Source organism: Mytilus galloprovincialis, chromosome 3 (assembly GCF_965363235.1).
Source record: "Mytilus galloprovincialis chromosome 3, xbMytGall1.hap1.1, whole genome shotgun sequence".
Classification (NCBI taxonomy): Eukaryota; Metazoa; Mollusca; class Bivalvia; order Mytilida; family Mytilidae; genus Mytilus; species Mytilus galloprovincialis.
Window position 1 is genome coordinate 83,835,392 of NC_134840.1, and position 14,142 is coordinate 83,849,533.

A 14,142-nucleotide genomic window follows, 5' to 3' on the forward strand; every position below is an offset into this window, starting at 1 on the left:
TCGTTTATGATATGCCCATAGACCAAGGTGAGCGACACAGGCTCTTTAGAGCCTCTAGTATTTATAGTACCCCCAAATAATAATGAATCCACAGTATGGGCTGGGTAAAATTATGTAAATTTTAGCCTATAAGGTACCAGTTCCCGGGGCATGTCAAAATATGGAGGGAAACAAAATAGTCCATTTTTTTTTCTGACTTTTTTCTGGACTCAATTTTTTTCTGTTTGATTATATGTTTATGCTGAATTGAAACAAACATATAGATTTTATAAAAAAAAATCTTGCATCTTTTTGGGGATATCAATCCAGGAAAGTGGAAGGATATCTTGTTTACTGGAAGTGATGTGGCCTAGTAAAAACATCAAACAGAAAGTAGAAAAAAAATGTTTTGACTTCAGGGTTACGTTACTTTTTATTCTTTGTGGCATGACCCCTTTTTTTCAATTAAAACACAATTTCTCATTGATTTTTTTTCTACGTAGCATTCTTAATTTTTTTTATTTTCAAAGATCAGCTGTTTTGCATGTAAGCCTATGGAGCAGTAAATAACAAGACTACAACCATACGATATGTGCTAGACATATCAATCTCTATACTCATGGACTCCTATCACAGAAATATATATAATACAGATTATTTTCATGGGGTGGGGGTTTACACTTAAATCAGTCAGCAACCAATTAACCTCCCAAAAAAAGTCTTCTATTCAAGGGTAATATGCCAAAATTTTAAGTCTGCAATCACTTTTAACACAGAATGACTTTAAAATGTCCAAAGCTAAATATATGAAGTTTCTAAATCAGTTTGTTTGAAGGGAATTCTATCATAATTTGGATTTGTAGTTAGCTAGCATACAAACAAGATATAAAGACTATCCAGGTTTTACTTGATTCACAACCTTTTTATGCCTCATTTATGGGCATTATGTTTTCTGGTCTGTGAGTCCGTTCGTTCTTCAATCCCTCTGTTTTTCCCCCATTTTCTCGGTCCATTTAACATAGAAAATGATAGTGTGGATGGGGCATCCATGTACTAGGGACACATTCTTGTTTCTTTATACAGTAGTTAATACAAAGTTACTTAATATGGCAGTATTGAATGCATTCCTTGTAATTATGAAAGGAGCAAAAAAATAAAATCTATTTTTCTAAAACCATGAATATTCTAAACATTATGAATTTAAATAACATTTTTCCTTTTCTTTCCAGCCATCAAGATGGGTCGGCCCAAAAAGTCAGATGGAGATTCTCCACAACAGTCCCCTTCACATTCACCATCATTTTGTGATCGTCGTAGTCCGGAGTTGTCTCCCCAGGGATCACCTAACTCCGTCCATACTTCACCACAGCTATCACCTGTCAATGAACCATTGTTTCACAAATATATGATAGCTAACCAGCCTGTGAAGACAGAGACAACATGCCCACCCCCAAGTTGTCAGATTCAGTCCGAGATGACCAACAGCAGACCCGTTCTGTCCACAACATCCTTCATGAATCTTAAAACAGAAGAGCAGACGGCGTATAACTGGGTATCATCTGCCCCAACCTCCTCCTGGCCTGGTTCTTCAAACACCATCATGTCATCCCAATGCCAGCCCGTCCATGCCTCAACGACCTCGCATCAGCAGGAGAATCCATTACTCATAGAGGACGATATGGATGACATCCTTAATTTCATACAAATGGACCAGGCCAGTCGGAGTCAGCCTCAACCTGTTTTCAGAGATAGCAACTGTTTATATCAGACACAACATGGTAATATGGGAGGAAACACACCACTCATGGTCAACACGTGCAACAACTTCCAACAGGCTTCAGACAATTATCAACAGAATTCTGGACCAAATTCACCATTCCAACCACAGTATCCTCAGCCAAATCAAAGTGCTTACTACCCCAACTCCCACAGTCCACAGTATTATCAACAGCCTCATTCCCCACAGACAAACTGTCATAGTCCCCACAGTTACAGCACACCGTCTCCTGGATCATGCCATAGTCCACACAACTACAACACTCCTTCCCCAGGATGTCACAGTCCCGATACGTATCATCCATCAATGGCTGCTGAATATCCTCAACAACAACAACAACATGGGGGATACACCATGCCAACCACACAAGTTCATCCACAATTCAATCACGGAAGCAGCATGTCACATGATAATGTTTACATAAATCCCGATTCTCAACATCAAATCAATCAAATGTTTATTAAATGCATCGGAACAATTAATGAAACACAAACTCCTATCAACGGAGCTTACGTCACAAGGGACCAACTTACAACAGAGGTAATCAATTGTACGCTCAATTCATCATCACCGTACAGAAATAATGATTGTTTATATAGTAGTAGTGACGATAACAGTAGTCACGATTCATCAGACTTCCCTGTTAGAAATAAGCGAAAAAATTACGACCAATATGACCGGTCGTGTGGGTACGGAAACAATTCCAACGCGTTTATGCAACAATCATCAGACTTCACCTGTGAGAGTTACAGTTTACAATCCACACAGAGCTATTGGAAACAGAAGTTTCCTTTCGATCCCATGAGTAGAATGGCAGAAGAAGACCATGCTGTCATTAAACACATCCTGACGGCATACTCCAACATGAGGGTTTTCTATGACGAATCTAGGGACTGGAGTTCTTCAAAACTGGTAGGTTATGTTAATATAATTGAAAATTTGATAATATTAGTGTTAATGTCAGCTAGCTATAAAACTAGGTTTAATCCACTATTTTCTACAAGAGAAAATGCCTGTACTAAGTCAGCAATGCAACATTTGTTATACCTTTGTTTGATGTGTTTAAGCTTTTTATTTTGCCATTTGCTTGGGGATTTTCGATTTAAATTTTCCTCAAAGTTCAGTATTTTTTTTTTAACTTTTTAAACAGTAAATGTTATCAAAATGTGAGTTTTTATTATTGCAATACCTATTCCATCGAAATTTCCACGATAATAAACACATCACATCGAATATACAATATACAATATACCTGAACAATGTCTATACATTTTTTATGCCCCACCTACGATAGTAGAGGGGCATTATGTTTTCTGGTCTGTGGGTCTGTTCGTTCGTCCGTCTGTCCGTTTGTCCGTCCGTTCGTCCCGCTTCAGGTTAAAGTTTGGTCAAGGTAGTTTTTGATGAAGTTGAAGTCCAATCAACTTGAAACTTAGTACACATGCTCCCTATGATATGACCTTTCTAATTTTAATGCCAAATTAGAGTTTTACCCAAATTTCACGGTCCACTGAACATAGAAAATGATAGTGCGAGTGGGGCATCCATGTACTTGGGACACATTCTAGTTTTTGTCGAGCCTGCAACTTTTGTTGCAGAAAGCTCGACATAGGGATAGTGATCAGGCGGTGGCGGATATGGCGGCGGCGGCTACGGCGGCGGCAGCGTTAGCTCACTTCTTAAAAGCTTTATATTTTAGAAGGTGGAAGACCTGGATGCTTCATACTTTGTATATAGATGCCTCATGTTACAAAGTTTCCGTCAGTCACATTTCCAATGTCCTTGACCTCATTTTCATGGTTCAGTGACCACTTGAAAAAAAAGTTCAGATTTTTTGTAATGTTGAATTCTCTCTTATTATAAGTAATAGGATAACTATATTTGATATGTGCGTACCTTGCAAGATCCTCATGTCTGTCAGACAGTTTTCACTTGACCTCGACCTCATTTCATGGATCAGTGAACAAGGTTAAGTTTTGGTGGTCAAGTCCATATCTCAGATACTATAAGCTATAGGGCTAGTATATTCGGTGTATGGAAGGACTGTAAGGTGTACATGTCCAACTGGCAGGTGTCATCTGACCTTGACCTCATTTTCATGGTTCAGTGGTTATAGTTAAATTTTTGTGTTTTGGTCTGTTTTTCTCATACTATATGCAATAGGTCTACTATATTTGTTGTATGGAATGATTGTAAGGTGTACATGTCTAGCGGGCAGATGTCATGTGACCTTGACCTCATTTTCATGGTTCAGTGGTCAAAGTTAAGTTTTTGAGTTTTGGTCTTTTTATCTAATACAATATGCCATATGTCAACTATATTTGGTGTATGGAAATATTTTATGATCTTTATGTCAGTCGCGCAGGTTTTATTTGACCGTGACCTCATTTTCACGGTTCATTGCACAGTGTTAAGTTTTTGTGTTTTGGTCTATTTTTCTTAAACTATAAGTAATAGGTCAACTATATATGTTGTATAGAAGTATTGTTAGCTGTACATGTCTGCCTGGCATGGTTCATCTGACCTTGACCTCATTTTCAAGGTTCATTGGTTTTTGTTTAGTTATCTTGGTTAATGTTAATTAGTTTATGTGACAGTTGTAATAAAGCTTAGCTTTATACTTAGGACTAGCAACATAATATCAATGATTAGTATTGAAGGCGAGACATTTCAGTGTGTGCACTCTTGTTTTGTATTTTGTATGGCCATAAGGCTTGGAATGTCAAATGGGTCTTACTTATAGAATGATGGCATTTTTATAGTAGAGACCTATTAAGATGAATTACTAAAAACAAAATTAAGCAATAATTACTCTATTTTAATATGTTTCAGGCGGAACATTGGCCAAAAATGGGAAAAGAGAAGGCTCATTGGCAGCACATACAGGAACGTATCATCAGAAATAACAAAGCTTATGTTGACTTTGTTATGCAAATTCCAGGTAATTATACTTTATTACTGTTTTTATCCCACAACTCCAAAGGAAGGAGTAAAATTGTTTAAGTCTGTCAGTCTATAAATCCAAAATTATGGTATAAAACCACAGATGTGTAAAGTTTATTATTTTTTTTACATTTTTACAATTCCATGATTTGAAACTTCTGAGACATAACAATTAAAAATGAACACCACAAGTATCAAAAAACATTTTGAACCCCAAAGAAGTCCCCAAAATTCTACTACCCAACTAAGAATTATTGTAGTTAAAAATTTAATAAATTTAATCCATCATAAATAACATTAAACAGTTTTAAATTTATCGTAGCTAACAGTAATTAAGATTTAAAAGTTTCAGAGTAGAGTAATTCAATACTAATTCTGAACTTTGTACTTCTGAAAAAAATGTTACTTAATTTTATTATTATTGTCTTTTTTCTATTGAGTTTTGACTGATGCAAAATTTTACATTAAATTTATGAATTGTTTTAAATATATTTTCAGGGTTTATGCAGCTAGACCATGAAGACAAACAAGACCTTTGTCAATTGGCCTCTTTCCAAGCTGCTTTAATCTTGTGTGGTACAGAATGGTACAACAAACAACAGAAAAAATTCCAGAACTTCTGGAATTTTACAGTGAGCCCTGAAAATCCAATGTATTTGTTCAAACTGCATCTTTTACAGGCCGGAGAAGTCATCAACAAGCTAGAACTTTCACCAGTAGAACTATCTTTGACTTTAGCACTCAGCTGTTTCAGTGCAGGTAAGGGCTTAGTTTAGGTTTATTACTGTTAAAGCTGTACAAGTGCACACATATATTCTTGCAACTGGTCAGATTTGGTTACAGTACACATAGAACTTTCTTTGACTTGAGATTCAAACTGTTTCAATATAGAATAGGTATATTACCAAAAAAGTCTATACTTTAAATTCAAAATTTTTGCCATTATATATTGTGATTGTTCGACAGTAGACAAACCTCCTGGATTAAAAACTATTATTCAGAAAATACTGCATCCAAATTATACTTTTAAAATCAAGAAGAGTTTTTATCTTTGTGAAAAACATTTCATTGCAATATTTGCCATGATGAAAATATACACAAATTTCATAGTTAACAGTACATCTTTTCCTGCAAGTGGTCAGATCAGTACATCTTTTCCTGCAAGTGGTCAGATTTTGTAACAAGAGCAAGTAGAATTTCAGTTCTGACCTATTTTTATGGAATTACAACGCTTTTCATTCCAAAGACGAGGGGTTTTATTTTGTCAAGATATATATCTAGTTTAAAAACTCTGGCTTCCACCACAAATTAGAACTGGTACCATACAGTAGCCAAAGTTACTGAATATTTTAATTTTAATCTGGGATGGACAGACGTAAACACAGAATAACTTTCATATACAACTCATAAAGTAGTAAATATTAACAAAATTTCTTTTAACCTGTCAGTAAGGAGTTTATTTTTTGTTACATTTTATATATTTTATATGTTACTATACATATTCCAGATTTGATGTTCTTAAAAGATCCAGAATCAGTTGAATCAGTCAGACGACACATAATCTATCTTCTTCAGCAACATATTGCTGGTAAGTGTTGTCAAAATACTTCCCAATAGATGGTGTCAATTTAGGATTTCTTGTGTGACGATTTACAGAGTTTTTTTTTCAAAATACTGTGGACACTATTTCGCAGGCATTGATAAGTTGTATGTAGTTTTAATCAAACTAAGAAATTCACAAAGTTTAATATGTTCAGGGATCTCCATGGATGAAAATTGAACGATGGAGGAACTTTCACCATCATAAACCGTATCTACACCGTACAGTGTAGCGCGATCGAAAGTATTTCATCCCTCCACATAAGGATAGGTGAACATGCTAATTCATTGCTTATTTAAATTATATTTATTTGAATTTTCATTATAAATTCTATATAGAAGTATATATATTTTCAATAATTGCCGTTTGTAGCCCTTCAAAGGCCAAGCCCTCATGCCCCCTCCCTTTCCCTTAGTCGAGAATGACCAATAGCTATCACAAAGGTCCCCATGTAGTTTTCTTGCTATTTTTGGTAATTGTTATGGGGGTTAAAAATCATGTGGAGCTTATTTTTCACGTACACTGTCAAATTCAGAAGTCATGAACCCATTACCGGTATGGCTGGTTTGTAGCAACGACAAAACGAGTCGAACGGGTTATGTAAAAGGTTAAAAAGATTTGTAAAGCAAACTTTGTCAAATGAAAAGGTTTTTAATGACTTTATCTAGCAAATCGATGCTATGCAACATGCAATAGAAACCGGAAACGCGGATGTATCAATTTGATTGTAAACTACGAAATGAATTTCGGAATTACGATACGATATTTCTTTACAGGAAATATTAAATTTTTTTACTTTTTAACTTTTAGAGTAATTCTATATTATTGTTACAATACAGCATTACTCGAGTTATTTGCGATGAAATAATAATTACTGTTTTACCTCTTATTTTGTACTTCTTAAAAAGGGGGATGCTGATTGCGTAAGTCAAAGTAAAAGCACGTGGTCGACTTGTTAAACTTTGTAACTGGATTATTAGTTTATTTATTTAATCTAAATTATCATAAGCATTTGCGGAAACTTAGTTAAATAATTTGACAAATGAATCGTCTATCTTCAGATAATATTCTCCTGTCTGGTTTGTTGAACAAGCTCAGGTACAAGTGATTAGCGATCTTAATCCGGATATCCCTCAGTTGTTTGAACTGTATTGGATTATACTATAAAAAAAAGCCTGAGGGTTATGCAATAACATGCATTTAACTATAATTGCTAAAAAAAATGGCGTCAGGCTATAAAAACGATCACAGTTTTGAACGATGGCGCGAGTCATTTGACGATGGCGCAAGACATTTGAACGATGGCGGGGCGACATCGTTAAACAGGCCATGGAGATCCCTGATGTTGCTTAGGGTCTTTAAAACATTATAGGGCTTCTATGTTTGAATAGTATATATAAAATGCATAAAATTGTCCAGATATGGAGCAGTTTTGTGTATATAAAAATATTTCATTTAGCATTCATCATTTTGAATGAACTTGCATAGGGATGTCAATTATTGAACTACACATATATGGTATATAAAATTAAAATATGATTGCTGTTAAATACAAGGCTTGCATCAAGATTTAAACCAGATGTGAATTGGATAAGAAAATAAGTTTTCAAGTGTGATCTATCAGTAAAATAATCACTAAAAAAAAAAAAGGAAGGTGACCAGTTTTCTAATAAACGCTAAAAGATGTGATGTAAAGTTATTAGTTATCTATTTTTTCCAGAACAAGGTATAAACCCTGATGAAAGACTAGCTGCTATTTTCAACATCATGCCGATGACAAGACACATTAGCATGTGGCATAAACAACTAATGAAGAACATGAGAGTGAACATGGAGTTGGGGGCCGTGTCAAAACAGGTTGAGGGCATTTCAATCTAAAGAAATCCTCACTGAATCATAATAACACACATTCCAAAATCTTGTTTGTAAACTTTTGAGTTTTTGTGTTTTGTTTTGTTTTTTTCCCTTACTAATGTGCAATTATCACAACAAGGGGGGACAACCCCTATGATACATGGAAAACTAATTTTTATGTCCCAATAACTGCCATGTTGCTTGAATTCAACGAATTTTTTGTGATGACGAACGCTCAAATATTGAGTTTAATTATTTTAGGGAATGTTATTTGTTTTATTGTTATATTAAGTGACCTTTGCATTTAATGCTTAATTTTAAATCTATATATGACCCACTTCACTTGGTTTTTGAGTGAAGTAAAATTATTTAGTCACTTGACAAATCTTTGTTTTTTAACGAAGAGACTTAATTATATCTTTTATATTTATTGCACAATTTGTTATACAGATGAAGTATTTTTTTACTTACATGTTATGACGGTGAAAAAATATTTTATTTTTTGTTGTTTATATTGAAATATATTTATTTTTATTTTTATTTTGGGAATAAGGTTGTTTCTTTTTTGGGGTTCTTTTTTTACTGAGTAATTGAGGGTTATCTTTTCCTTTCCTTTGTAAATTTTATTAAATTTTATTTAAATTGAATTGATTATTAAATAAATTATTTGAATTGTTTATTATAAAAGGGAAATTTAATAATAAATATTTAGTTTTATTTTTTTTTGTGGGGTGTGGGAAGAAGGGGGTTATTAAAGAATTGAATTATTAAAATATCAGAAACTGTTGAGCGTGAACCTTTTTCTTTTTATTCTTGTCCTCTCTTTTTATCTTTTTCTGTCTTTACTATAAAAAAAAATCTCTCTTAACTAGACAATCAAATATTAATGATATGGCATACCCGTAGCCAGGGGGGGGTTCGGGGGGTTCGGACGAACCCTCCCTTGAAAACAAATAAGCACTGTTAAAGTCAACATTTTGTTCGAATTGTAACTGTTAAAGTCGAGTTTTTGAGTCCAAATAACCCCCCCTTGGAAATTCCTGGCTACAGGCCTGTATGGAAATACTGTTAAATTTTGGTAGTGTTTCTTAATTTGTTTTTTTCTTGTATGCCTTAAAGTTTCTGATATTTTATATTATTTTAATCATATTCTTAAATTATGATTGATTATTGTGTAAAAAATAGATAACAGCTCTATTGTTTGGTCCATTATCAATATGGAAATACAAGATCATTCAAATTCAATGCTGAAAATGCTCAAAATACAATTTTACCATCAACACATAAGAGATTACAGCAATTATTGCTTGAAATTGACTTTATACACAAGATTAGAAACAAAAATCAAAGTGTATACGAAAAAGTGAAATTTTTTTGGTTAGTTTTTTTTTTGGTGAAAGATTGCTTGTTTTATATTAAAATTTTATGAATGTAATATTAAATTGATTAAAGCATTGTAAAAGTAAAGTTTTAAAAAAAATACAATTATAAAAATTGATTAGGAAATTAGCCAAATATATGATAATTCAATCAAGTCAAAAAACATCATTGACTTTGAAAAAAAAACTTATTGATTTTATTAGCAAAACAAACTTTGCTATTAGATCAATTTATTGTCTTTTTAAGAGTTTGCCAACATCTTTTCATATAAGTAATTGCACATTCCCGCTGCGAGAAATCCATGTTTTTATATGAATATTTCATCCATGTTTTGATTTGGTTTATACTTTTGTGAACAGTGGAATGTTGGCTAACTCTTATAAATCAAATGACTTTTATGGAGTGGATACACAGTTTATTAACCTAAGAATAAATTATGTTAAACTCGGCCTTTGGCCGCTATAAGTATGATATATTTGGTTAATAATTCTAAGTATCCACTTTAAAAAGTTATTAATTATATATTATTATGTGATTGATGCACACTAACGGCTAGATGACAAAACTGTTACTATTGTAAATTCATACAAGACCAATCCAAATTTTTAATCCAAAAAAAATCAGATATTTTAGTCTCAGTAATTTAGATCAAGAACATGTGTGTATTTAAAATGAAATTGGAAAATACTGTGACTATAATGGATTAACTGAAAAATGAGTTTTCATAAAAAAAAGTTTGGAACAGATTCATACTCTTATGTTGTTTCTGTTCTTAACAAAGTACAGAAAGAGAAATAAGGGAGAATTATCAAATCTTTACCACCTTGAATCATCTTCCTTACACATTAAATTGTCTACCCTGTACAACTCAATGAAGGGAGATAACTATTATTTCAAACTTGGATTATCTCCCCTGCTCTACATGGTAATGGAGCCAAATCTATTAATTTACCTATTAATTCGGTGAACACAATTATGTTGCCTTTGTGAACAGTTTTGTCACTAGTTTATATGTATATGTTTTATTGTTTTGTTTTTGCTCATACTATGACCATTCCTTGTAACCGTATATCATTTGTAACCGTCCAGTGTTGAACTCAGGACCCATGTTGAAAGTGCTAACTGTATATAAAATTATCATATTCAAAAAAATTTAGTACCATACATAGATTTATATCTCCCTACATTTGTATATTATTGAATTAATTGGCACTTAAGGGAGATAATCAACTGCAGCAAACAAATTTAGATCTTCATTTAGCATAATAAACATTTTCTCTGCCTTTCAGGATCTGTAAAACAATTTCATAAATTGTTTTAAATTGAAATAAAAAAAAAATTGGATTCGTAAACGAAATCCTTTTAAAATTTTATATTGTGAAAGAATAGGATGAAAATAATACATGGTTTTAATCATTCCATTTTTGCTAAAAGTTTTGCAACTATAGTATATTTATAACAAAAATTGCTCAATTTTATTTTAACATATCCAATGTTTAATACATTTTTATTGTTATAAATTCAGCTGTGATGTTTCTATTTATTGGCCTTATATTGTTCATTGTTACTACTTTCCATCTATTTTTTTTTTAAATGAGAAGAATACACTTAAAATTATCCTGAAGGATATATGAATATATAAAAAAGCAACTATCCTAAAGGATGTTTGAATATATATAAAAGATGGTTAAAAATTTATTTTGCATGCATGGGTCAAATAGTTCCAAAATTTTAATTTTAAAATGCACAGAAGTATTATTTCATTGTGTATGTTTTTACAATCAAACTTTCAAACCATAGAATTGATTTTAATGAGTGTTTTATGTATGAAAATCATTTATTCACATGTATATATTTATATTTATATTTGTACTATGACATTGAAATGTGACATCTTGTATATTTCTCATGTTTGTAAACATATTATACATGTATACAAAGTATGTATTGAATTCCAAACAAAAATGTTTACAAAAGTGGAAAAACTGATATTTCAGTTGTAAAAAAAAAAAATGATTAAATGCAAAGCCATTGATTTATATTTCTTTAATATATTTCTTTGTTAAAAGCATACTACTAAAATATTATTGGTTGAAATTTAAATTGTAAAGTTTGACCTCATTGAAGTCAAGGTCAATTTTTGATCTTTAGAATTCACAACATACATTTACGCTTGCTTGAGTATACTGTTCCACTGTAAATATCATTGTATTTGTCTTAGAGACAAAGTGGGTATATTACCCTCTAAGTAGGTAGTTCCTGTATGCCCTTCATATGCATATATACATATATATACAGTGTCAGGCCCTCCCCATATTTTAAATCAACCCTTTAGACATGTTGACATTTGCTTGGCTTATATTTAGAAATCACTTTACCCGACCTTTGTTTTGTATTACCGGTAAATACCTGTTGTGTCAATAGAAAGCTAGAAATATTGTTTGTTTGAATTGTTTTTTAGTTATTGTGTCTTTTTAACTTGCATGGGTATGTCTGCCAAAAATTATTGGTCTTTTCACACACACATTAAAACAATTCCAGAGGTAAAGATGTTTCAAAAGTCCTATTATTTTATGGTTAGTTTTTATGTCTTCACGTAAGAAGGAAAAAACAGCTGTATATCAAGTAGGTATCTTCTATATGGATTGCCTATTCCAAACTAATATTGTCAATTTATTTTTTGCTTTCAATTGACAAAGAATTACAAAATCAATTTAAATTTGGAAAAAGTGGGCTTTGGGTTTAAAACAATGAGTCTTTTACTCTGATCAATTCAAGATTTTATTTTTTAAATTTGTACAAAAAAGTAAAAAAAATTTAAGGACAAAGAAGTGAATTTGTAAAGGCTTATTTCATTTATCATTGCTATAGGTCTTGATCATGTAACTTTTGTTTGAAAAGTTGAATCAGATCATCTGAGAATACTTTAGATTTTTTTACAGTTCCACTAGTGCTACTAATACAATAGTGCTCAAAATTCATAGTTTTTAGTTTTACTCGTTTGAATATTGATAGCAGATTTAACTTACCCAAATTCAATATAAATGAGTTTGAAGTAATTGAAAAAAGAGGAATGCCTTTGTTTGTTATCTATCCTAACCAAGTCACCAAGATGAGACAACTCACTAATTTGAGATGTGAAGGGAGACAATTTATTATCTGCCTTTGGTTAAGGGGAGATAACTGGCTAGTACAATTATACATTTTGCAGTCAACTTTAAAAATATAAATCTGTAAAACCTGATATAATGATGACTACATATTTTATAATTTGTTAAATATTAATGTGATATTTTCTGATGTTCTGACTCTCACAATATTGCTTGCTGTAGTAAATTGTCATGCATCATAAGTGATTTTTTTTGCCTAGAAAGAAGATGTGATTGTATTTTGAAGTTTGTTCTAATACAGTTTTATAGGCAGATTTGTCTGTTTTATTTAAGCCTGAATAGGAATTTCCTACCATGATCTTGTACACACTCCCCTAGGTAACCATGGCAGACCTTTTTTGGGCCTACCAAATTGCTTTTGGAAATTTTGGGCTGACTTTTATGACATATAGTTGCATATTGATATATGTACAGTTGTATTTCTATTTCATTAAAAGAAAGTGTGGAATAAACAACAATGAGAAAGAAATAACATATACATTCAGAGGGCAACATAAAGTCTTCAACAATAGATAGCTGTCTGTCTAAATAACATACCAAGATCTAAATTGTTCAAAAAGAGTAAATAAATTTAGAAACATTTGGTGTTCTGATGACCCCTCAGGGGCGGATCCAGCCATTTTAAAAAGGGGGTCCTAACCCAGAGTAAAGGGGGGTTCCAACTATATGCTCCTATTCAAATGCATTGATCGTCCCAAAAAAAGGGGGGGTTCCAACCCCCGGAAACACCCCCCCCCCCCCTGGATCTGCCAATGCCTGCACTAAAAAAATGAATCAATATTGCTTTTCCTATCTGATGTTCTGATTTTGGTATAAAGCTGCAAATTAGTGTAGTTTAAAATGAATTTTTCATTTTGATCTGTTTTATGGAATTATTGATTATTATTGAATAGATATCACTTAGACAGCAGCCTAATGACAAAAAAAAAAAAAAAAAAACAAGCTTTGAACAATAGACAGGCAATAGTGCCATTATCAAATAAACTCATCATAGTTACCAGGACTAAATTTTGTATATATACGCCAGACGCACGTTTCGTCTACAAAAGACTCATCAGTGAAGCTCGAATCCAAAAAAGTTAAAAAGTCCAAATAAAGTACGAACTTGAAGAGCATTGAGGACCAAAATTCCTAAAAGTTTAGCCAAATACAACTAAGGCAATCTATGCCTGAGGTAGATCCATGACTTGTCCTAAACTTGCATAGAATATTTGCTCCTGGACAATAAGTAACCAACCAACAATCAATCAAACTAAATTGGCTAATGTCACAAAAAATCTGTGGATAAACCTAACAGAAACATTCAAAGAACTGTCATAAGCACCAATATCCTCCAATGACTTAACATTTAGAGAAGTCAAAGGGACTATCTGATGGCTTCACCTCTTAATTGCTGCTTATCATCATATCAAGGATTCAAGAATGGATTATGTGACATC

At 32.4% G+C, this 14,142-nt stretch overlaps 1 protein-coding gene across 3 annotated transcripts in view; it reads left to right on the forward strand.

Annotated features, from left to right (window-relative positions):
- LOC143069171 (uncharacterized) overlaps positions 1–12,957 on the forward strand; it is a 57,965-nt gene extending 45,008 nt beyond the window's left edge. For all 3 annotated transcript variants that reach the window (XM_076243663.1, XM_076243662.1, XM_076243664.1), the window contains 5 exons: positions 1,209–2,668; positions 4,589–4,697; positions 5,198–5,458; positions 6,207–6,287; positions 8,020–12,957. In XM_076243663.1, the coding sequence (XP_076099778.1) occupies positions 1,209–2,668; positions 4,589–4,697; positions 5,198–5,458; positions 6,207–6,287; positions 8,020–8,177 (2,069 nt within the window). In that variant the 3' untranslated portion in view covers positions 8,178–12,957. The remainder of the gene's footprint in view (positions 1–1,208; positions 2,669–4,588; positions 4,698–5,197; positions 5,459–6,206; positions 6,288–8,019) is intronic.
- The last annotated feature ends 1,185 nt before the right edge of the window (positions 12,958–14,142 follow it).